The sequence below is a fragment of the Camelus bactrianus genome, chromosome 10 (assembly GCF_048773025.1).
Source record: "Camelus bactrianus isolate YW-2024 breed Bactrian camel chromosome 10, ASM4877302v1, whole genome shotgun sequence".
NCBI classification, from domain to species: Eukaryota; Metazoa; Chordata; class Mammalia; order Artiodactyla; family Camelidae; genus Camelus; species Camelus bactrianus.
The window spans coordinates 45,419,999-45,430,168 of record NC_133548.1 but is presented as its reverse complement, the minus strand read 5'-3'; the positions used below and the strand labels follow the sequence as shown (position 1 = coordinate 45,430,168).

The window sequence follows — 10,170 nt, the reverse complement described above, 5'->3', positions numbered from 1 at the left end:
CAGAATTAATAATGAGGTGGGGGTTGGGGGTAGAGCTCAGTGATAGAGCACGTGCTTGGTGTGCATGAGGTCCTGTGTTCGATCCCCAGTGCCTCTGTTAAGGGAAAAAGAAAAATAAATTTTAAATAATGAGTTAGCATATTGTTCATGCCTTGTACATAGAGTCAGCAGAATAATTAGATTATTATTACTATTACAAGGAGTGTTATTAGTGTTATTATCTTTGAAATATCCTGGTGTGTATATTGAGGGTGTGAGAAGTTGGAGCCAGGACATAGGATCACAGATGGGTAGAGGTAGGAATAAAAGAATACAGAATGGAATTATGTTGTCAAGGGTTTAACATAGGTCTTTTTCTGAAAAGAGAAAGAGAAAGTTAGTCCCTTCCAGAGAACGGCATGGCAAAAGTAACATTTTTTCAAGGAGAGAGATGTGGGAGCAGGAAGTGAAAAGCTGTTAGCTCTTCATAGAAGAAAAGAACAGGGAGGATATAACAGCCAATGATTGTGATGCTAACCATGCAGATGACTCTGGCAGTAAAGATGGCGGCATAACGCAGGTAGGAGCAGGTACCCACATGGTAGTCAAAGGGTTTGGCCATCAGTACAGAGGATTCCATAAAGGATAATATAAGGAGGAAACATTATTGGACATAAGCTTGAAAGCTAAACTCTGTGGCACTGAAACACAGGATCCCATAACTGTGGGGAGGATGGGTAGAACTAAAGACCAGATGCATTTAAGCCCATGTGGAAAGGAACATCAGTTCATCAGGGAAGGATCCTTCCTGACATTGGCCAGAATGGCCGTGCTGCCCACGGGGACGTGTAGAGAAACCGAGGGGGTGGGGATCCAGGCAGGGAGAGCTAGGGATGCCTGTGAGATTGAAGTAGAAGGTTCTTGGTGTGAGTCACCGTGGGCGTGACTGGTAGAGGCACTGCAGAGGCCTTTTGTCTTATATCTATTCAGAAATCTGGGTCAAAGTTCAAATGTGAGACAAATAAATTTGCAACCAGTGAATTTAGGGAAAGCGCAAAGATCCTTTACATGTTTCTCAAGAGAAGCTGTTCATCCTATACCCACATGGTGATGAGCAGAATGCCGAGGAGAACTCTCACTCAGAACTTTCGGGAACCATGCCAATGGACAGGCACACTGCTCTATGGATTGACTTGTGGGCTGGCATTAGATAAACCTCCTTTCTTCCTACATAGAGTAAAGCGTGGTTCATCTAGAAGTATTTTGAAAGCTAGTTCCTAGTTTTCAATGGATAAATACTCTAAGTACCAATCATTTGTTACAAAGAAGAATAAAGTTTCTTCTGTAGAAATAAGGTTCAATGCAAATTTAAAAGAGGAGAGAACATATTGTGCTTATTCATTTGAGGTAGACTGTGGGAAAGGGTGTCAGGGAAATAAAAACAAGAGCTATTTCTAAAGGAAGCAGCAAGAACAAAGTCACAAATGGGAAATCCCCAGTCATGTCCAGAGGTTTCTGATTGGCATATAATGTATGCACTTGCATAAAAAATGTTCAAGAAAGTTCCAAACAATTTGAGAATCTCAGAGTTCATAGGACATTTAGAGGCTTTGTACAATCATCTATGTTTTGCCTGAATATTTAAATGCTGGTAAATAATTTTGCTGCTTTTTCTCAGATATTTATGGTGGTGGGCAATCTATGAGATAGTCTGTTCCATTAGTGGACAACTCCGATTGTTGAAGATGTCTTTCCTATATTGCTCTAAAAATGTACCTCCTTGTAACTTCCCACAATAGATTTTAGTAATTTTATATAAAGGAACACAGAATAGGAATTGTTATTTTTTCATCAAAATGCCACTTTTATATAGATCTGTTATCTACCCATCTCATTTTCTTTATATGAACTTTAGTTCTTCTAATCCCTTCTCAATTTCTGTCTGTAATTATAAAGCCTTTGTCACCGTTAACTGTTTTCCTCTCTCCAGTTCTTTTGTAGGTATAGATTCCTACCTCAATTCATATTTAATAATAGGTTAATGGATGCATTTTCAGCACTCAAAGGCAAGTTTAGGTTAAAACATCTAACCGGCATAAATATCACCTTTCAAAATGTGTTTGTTGTCTTCATCTGTTCCACCATGACAATGTGATAAGACACAGAAAGGGAATTTCTGGTACATTTTCTCTTTTAAAGTCACTCCATATTAGTGAACTCTGATCTGCCTCTGACAGTGTGAGCTGACCATCCTTTCTAAGATCCCCAAAACTTCTGATGAATATGCTGCATTTTTTATAGCTCATTTCTACGTATATCAAATCTGTGTTTGCACATCTTTCTCCCTAACTCGGCTACACAGCCCTTTAAGTTAGGGATTATATTTAATTCACCTTTGTTTCTCAAGTACCTATTGTAAGACCTGTTACACTTAATGAATTTAGACAATGAATTTTGGTGAATGGGTAAATTTTGAATGATCCCTCAGGTATTTATTAGATGTTTACTATGATACACACTTCCATTGAGATTCAGGGAAGTAGACAGTGATGCCCAGGCATAGAGATTACAGAGAAACAGACATCCACAGACAAAGTAGTTGACACCTCTAGGCACACGGGAGGACTTACGAGCAAACAGGCCCACGTTGCTCACACACTGTTCAGACATATAGCCCATTCACACAGTCAGGCATGATGTGGATCTTACGTATTCTCATAAACATTGCCTTGCCAATCTCCTTCTTCTTAGGGTCACCCACCCTCACATGCCCTTTGGATGTGATACCTCATGTTTTATACTCCTCACCCAAGTCGTCAGCAGGTGTGCAAGGTCCCTTTTAAAGTGTGACACATGGACTAACTATTCTGTTTTCATCTGACCAGAACACCAAAGACAGAAAACTTTCCCCTCACTTGTACCACAAACTCTTTTTGTATTGATATTATCTTATTAAATTTCATGATGTATGATTTTGGGTAAAGTCCTTAACTTATCCAAGGAACCCACCTAAGTCTCAATCTCTTCATCTGTATATTAGGAACTGTAATGAAAAGTTACTCAAATCAAAGCCCAATGCTCTAGGCAGAACAACAACAACAAAAGCTTAAGAATTTTTGTGAAGATGAATTAGATAAAGGTTTGAAGCTCTCAGGGCATTGAGTAGTAACAGTAAGATTTGACTATGTAATTGACTTTATCCTATTACCGGTATACCCTGAGCTCCTGTGAGGAGCCAGATTCCACACCTCAGCTTTTCAAGCCCCCTTACAGATACCTGTATTTCCCACTTAAAGTTATAGAGTTGAAGCTTAATCTTAAGGGCAGTACCTATGCTTATCCCTATCACAATTCATTATGCTAGTTTTGTTCCCTTGCCCTATCTGTCAACAATACTTTTGGATCCAGCTGTTCAGCAGTGATAACGTTTGACAATCATGCCAAGAGGCTGGGGTGGGCTATCAGAGGAGCCAAGGCTAGTGAGTGCTCTAAAGGGAATCGGTAAGAAGTCAGATAAAGGGAGTGCTTGGGGAAGATGTCTCATGAAAGCACATCCATAAGATGGACAGGAAATAAGGAGAGAAATTTTATATATATTACATATACATATATAATATAGAAACACTGAGGAACGTGGGATTTCTAGAAGGTGCATGAGTAAGAGAGGGACAAAGATAGGAGGATCTGGCATCTAAAATTTGGTTGTGGGAGATTTCTGGCTGAGGGAAATGTCTTACAAACAGACAGGGAAAGGGCGATCAAAGTGGAACGTGAGTGGAGGCTCACACAAACCAATTAAAAATTACTTGGAAACTTTTATGACAGGAAAGGACAGGAAAACAGTTAATATCCGTGTAATGGAATATCCATATAAGAACTACCTCTCAACAATGAAAGGGGAATAAACTATTGACAAACACAACAACTTAAATGAATTTCAAAGGCATTGTGCTAAGTGAAAGAAGTTAATCTTTAAAAAAACTGCATGTCACATGATTTTTCATATGACATTTTTTAAAAAACAAACGTGATTGTCAGGGGTTGGGGTGAAGAGTATAACTGTAAAACATAGTGAGAGGGAGTTATGTTAGGATGTGGGAAGTGCTCTGCATCCTGCATTAGTAAGTTTTATGGTATGCTAATTAAGAGAGAGGAAAGAGAGTGAGAGATTGAGAGAGAAGGTCCAATAACCTTGTTTCACAGATGGAGAAACTGGGGACTGAGGTGAGGGCTGGGGAAGATCCCATGGCCAGAGAGTGTTTCTGGAGACACCCCACTCACACACGCACACACGCAGGTGTATGCAGAGTCATGCCCATGCTCACAAACCACCCACAAAGGAAGGGGAAGAGGACAGATCTAGAGAAAGGGCCTTTTAAGAGGTTTAGTAAAATGTTTGAAAATGTGGTGGTATTAATATATTTTTCACATTTCAGGCAAAAATATAAGTAAAGGAAAGAAAAATCAGAACATCTTCATTACCATGTTTACATCATGAAATGTCTGAAACGATCACTTCCCATTCATAAATCAGAATTGTTAAGTAATTGACAAATTCTGTATCCATAAACAGGATGTTTGACCACAGGTTTCTTTTTTATAGCACAGGGAACTATATTCAATACCTTGTAGTAACCTATAATGAAAAAGAATATGAAAACAAATATATGTGTGTATATGTATTACTGAAACACTAATGCTGTACACCAGAAATTGATACAACATTGTAAACTGACTATACTTCAATAAAAATTTTAAAAATAAATTTAAAAAACACAGGATGTTTGAAAGTTCAGTGTTGCTTAGATTTTGGGGGGCCCTTCTTAAGAACTGCTAAATGATCATGAACATGCAACAGATTAATTCATGTATAATTCTTGGAATAATGCCTGAACCAGGATGTTTGCTATGACTGTAAGAAATTGAAGTCTGTCACAAATTAAATAAATCAACCCTAGCCAGACTCCACAAATAACATGCTTTTTAAAGGACTACAATAACAGCTTTGGAGGGTTAGAGAATGGCAGGTAGTCATCTTTGGGAAGACCACAAGCTGATGGGGAAACACAATTACTGCCCTGGCTGAACTCAGGGTATGCTAGGGATTAAACTGTCCTGACTTGATAATCTCTCCAGAGGAAAGCATAGACATGCCTCCTGCTTTCAGGTCAGTACTAACTCAAGATCTTTCTGTGTAGGAGGGTTATAGGTTTAGCAAAACAAGTGGTAGAGGTCAGAGGAAAAACGGAGACTAAGAGACTTGTCTCAAAGCTGCACTTGTATGGAAAGACACTGTGTTTACTTAAATTGTACTGTAAATATCCTTATATATGACTGGATCAGTAGGTAACTATTGATTTATTAATGAAAAGTTTTTTTTTCAAAGCAAGGAATTATAAAAAAAAGAATGCATATGCTAAGAGTTTTATTTAAAATTAAAATCTATACATGTACATTTATTTTTAAAAATCAGTAATTTTCAATACTCATTCTGTCGTTTATCTCCACTGATTTTTTCCCATTTTTTATTGAATCATAGTTGATTTACAGTGTTGTGTTAGTTTCTGGTATACAGCATAGTGATTCAATTATACATGTATATGTACCCATTCTTTTTCATTCCAGGTTACTATAAACTATTGAATATAGTTCCCTGTGCTATTGATACAGGCTGCTTAAAGATTAATAGATTGTAAAATCATATTATGGCATCACTTGTTACTAAGTTAGTAAATTTGGGTTCTCAACTTGATCCCAGTAACTTCTTATTTATATTTAGATATCTGTTTCTTTTTCTGAACATAAGAGTTCTGCAACCTAATTTTTTTCTAGCACATTGCCTCTAAATTTGTGTCCCACATTTATCGCTGTAGGCTGTCTTCTTATAACAATCAAGGGAACAACACTGTAGCTCCCTTTCTAATAATTTTTTGGAAATAGGGCAATACATTGCATTTGCCATTTTTACAAAAATCTTTTACATGACTTAAATGTTTACCACCACCAAACTTTTTATTTTCTTGACATCCTTGTAGTGCTCAATTGGGGTGCAGTTTCCTTATATATAGTTCATTTTTTTAGAATGATGCCCATTTCAGACTAAATGGCAAAGGTAACTAGAAACCTATGTCCCTAAATGAAATACACGCAATATATCAACTTCATAAGAATAAGTGGTATGTAGAGAAAGACAACCAAAACCAAAATAACAATGAATAGAACCCTCATGTCCAGCTTTCCAAGGACCATCGCTAACCAGATGCATAATGACTAAATGCTGCAGGAGTAGACATGTATTAGTTTTGAGTTGTTCTGTATCCAAATATCCCTCCAAATTTGAAGGAATCTCTCATTATTTACCATTTCATTTTTGATTAGTTCCGCCCCACCACAGAAGCGAAAAGGAGAATTTTGCTCTCCCCAACCCCCAAATCCAGGGCACAGTCTCATCCAGGCTCTAATATGTAGATTCTACAACTTGGTTCAAAAATGATTAAAACAAAGCAAATTGAATCCTATAACTTGATTCAAAACTGATATGAAAAGAAAAGACTAACGTGTACAGAATGGACGTTGTAACAGTGGTGTCCTCAGGACTCAGGTTCATAGCTGCAGAAGTAGATCCTGTTTCTGCTAAAAGAGAATTGATGGACATTTACTACTTGTTTCATGGGAAATGCCTTGTTGCCTGAACATTTTGCGAGTAATTCTGAATGCCACCCTAATATTCTTCCAATTAAATGCCAATTGGAATCCAATTACTAGCTTAAAAGAGCCAGAGTCAATTTCTCTACCTGCAACTTCTATTGCTTATACATGTTTCTAAATAATACAGTAAATCTTATATGTCATATTTTTCACATTGAGGATTCACTGGCTCTTCATTGTTAGACAATGCATCTCTGTATACACTGCATTTAGGGAGAGGATAATGAAAGTGGAGGCAACTGATACTAGCTTTCTCCAGTGAAAATGATAGATGAGTTTTTTCCCTGTTGAAGTTACTGGAATATTCTTAGAGTGCTCATTGCCTCGAGAGAACATCAGTATGGAGAGTCCCTTAGGTGAGACAGAGAGAATCTAGACTGGACTGATTATTTCCATAAGTTTTCAATCAGCAAATAGAATGTGGGAAGGAGGTTCAAGTAGAAGAATCAGCTTAGAAATAGGAAGAAACAGCAGTCTTCAGAGAGCAATGAACATTATAACTTTTTTGGCCACCTACTCATAACCAGACTAGATCCATTTAATAGCACAGAACTAACAGTAGATGAATAAATTAATTATCTATAACATTAACAATAGACTGTAGACCACAGTTCAACCAAAATGAACAGCATAAAGACTTAAAGAGTTCGAAGAAGGTTGAAGGAAGAAACTATTGTTATCAGTGCATAACATTACTTTTGCCAGGTTTTCTGCCCTGATTAGCAGGAAAATGTCGTAAAGTAAAAAAGCCCTGAGTTCTTTTATGTAAGAAGCAAGGGAGGAGAGATGGAAACCTGGGGTGAAATATCAGGAGGTACAGTAGAAAGCTGAAAAGAAGAAAATTAGTTGCGTGGGTGTACAGCAGCCTTTGGAATGAAGGAAAGGATTGATGGGGAATCTGGCTTCAACTAGCTGATAGGAGATTAGTTGGTTGCTATTGAAGTCTTAATCGTATCAGTTTCCCTCTAATGATAAAATACATGGATATGCTAAGGGAGACTGAAGTTTCAGAAGTAAGCTTTCTAGAATTCTGTACATTTGCTAATTTTCCTCTCCAAAGTTTGTTTCCTTACAGAGCAACAGCATTTCCAATACAGTTAGATACAAAACATAGATACGAGAAAATGATAAATATGTCATTCTAATTTTTTTGTATAGAATACACAAAATGTACCTCCAAACTACCTCTTTTTTCAGATCACCCATGTTTGAACCAGGCTATTTTAGTCAGCTTATCTTGATGTTTTCTAAAGTAGTGCTTATTCTTCCTTTACAGACAGGATCTGAAATGTCCCATCTCACTCTTTCCTATATCCCTTTCCCCAAGGTCACTGGCACTTATACTCTTTATTACAATATATATTATACATATTCTAACATAGTATTATATATTCTAATATGCATATTCTCACATGCAGATTAAAATATATAATATATTGTATATGCTATAATAAATATTCTAATGAAGGATTCTCTATCTGTTCAAGTCAATGTCTAGATTTATGTAATAATTAAAAATCTCATCTATCTCTGAAAAAAAAGGTATAAGTGTAAAAAAAGTATGCGTATAAAAACTAGGTTCTCTTCCAATAATAGGAAAGGCAAAAAAATCCTAGAGATCTCAAGATTCTGAAATAGAGTCTCAAGCCCTACTGTGCACAGAAAATAGGCAAACAATGCTTCTCTGAATCTGCTTGGTCTTGATGCTGTATATTATGGGGTTCATGAATGGAGGAAAGAGAAAGTAGACATAGCTCATGGTAACGTGGACCACATGTGGGGCATGCTTCCCAAACCTGTGGATGAAAGTCAGGCCAATCACTGTGATGTAAAAGACTAGGACACAGCTGATATGGGAGACACACGTGTTGAGGGCCTTAGCTCGTGCCTCTCCTGAGGCAATGACCATCACTGTCTTAAGGATGAGGATATAAGAGAAGAAGATAATCAGAGCATCTAGGAAGAAAGTCAAAGCAACCAGAATAACTGGGTATACATGATTAAAGGTAATATCGGCACAGGCGAGTTTCATGACATCCTGATGGAGGCAAAAGGCATGGGAAAGAACATGGGAATGGCAATATGGGAACCAAAAAAGCAGCAGAATTGGGGGCACAAGCGATAAAAAGCCCCTTATTATTACCCCCAATCCTACCTTCATCACCCGAGAATTGGTAAGAATGGAGTTGTACCTCAGAGGGGTGCGGATGGCAATGAAATGGTCATAGGCCATGGCAAGCAAGACACCCGATTCTACAATGGAAAGGGAGTGAATGAAATAGGCCTGCAGGAAGCAGGCCCCATGGCTTATGTCTCGGTGATTCACCCATAAGACACCCATTACTGTTGGCATCGTGGTCAATGTCACCATCAGATCTGCGGGGAGCCACCTCATAACCTGAGGGCTGAAAGCAAAGACAAAAGGCCTAAAAACCTTAAAGTGCTGGAAGCAGGGCTCTGGGAATGATCAAAGAGACATTCCCTGTCCCGCCACCCTGAGAGTTAATAAAGATATATAGCCACCAAATGTTTTTCTTTAAGATGCTCTGCTTCAGAGAGGTTAAGGAATTTAGGTAAGTAGGATCTAGTTTATGGCCGGAGTGATAAGGATCTTAAAAGCTATAGTTAAAATGTTTTGCTAGAATTTGTAAACCTTAAAGATTGAGACATTTGTCTTTTACAACTGGACATGTAGTAAATCAATAAAAGTAGAAATAGTATATAAGTAACTTTAAAAATAAAGCGGACGGCAACTTTTAGCCTAGCGTCTTGCAGGCTTGAAGTGCGTCCCTCTCGACCCCACTCTTTGTCTTGTCTCTTTCTTTCTCAGTCTCTCAGCCATGCTATCAGGACCTGTTGATTTGCCAGCTGGCCCCGGCAAGATCTGTGCCTGCCAGCATGGCAAGGAAATAGTACATGGGTTCATGAAGACCGTGGTCATCCTTGATGAGGTAGAGGAGGGTACCATTGCCAAGAAGCACAGAGACGTAGACTGCAAAGAAGGGGATGGAGATCCAGTGATGGGCTGCCTCCAGACCTGGGAAGCCGGTCAGCAGGAAGGGGGCAGCACTCCTATTGGGCCACATAGTATGTGCACAGGGGGAGAGCAGCCTTCTAGAAACCTTTTTTACCCAGGAACCCAGATTTTTCAGTGATAACGTAGCAAAGAAGCCTCCATCACAATCTTCATACTTGTGGATAATTAATTGATGAGATAAATGTAACTGCAAGTATTTTCCTGCAGAAGAGTAGAGATACGCATGTTACACTTAAGATGAGTTATACTGGTCTTTCCATAATTAGAAAAAAAAATATTAGGTTAGTGGTTAATTTTTTCTCAAATTAAAAGAAACATTTACATTAATTTTTCCTATTTCCTAATTTTTCCTATTTCCTATTCTCATATTGTGTGTATGCGTGGGTTTTTTTTTTTTTTTTTTTTTTGCAACAATAGTGATAGCAACAACAAGCAAGATGAATGAT

The 10,170-nt window shown here is 38.0% G+C and overlaps 1 protein-coding gene across 1 annotated transcript; it reads right to left on the bottom strand.

Moving 5' to 3' along the window:
• Nucleotides 1–8,329: 8,329 nt before the first annotated feature.
• LOC105061871 (olfactory receptor 51B2) lies at nucleotides 8,330–9,773 on the bottom strand. Its single transcript, XM_074373068.1, has 2 exons — nucleotides 9,565–9,773; nucleotides 8,330–9,056 (listed from the first exon to the last, which is right to left on the bottom strand). The coding sequence occupies exons 1-2, from the start codon at nucleotides 9,771–9,773 to the stop codon at nucleotides 8,330–8,332; spliced, it is 936 nt and encodes a 311-aa protein (XP_074229169.1).
• Between the last annotated feature and the right edge of the window lie 397 nt (nucleotides 9,774–10,170).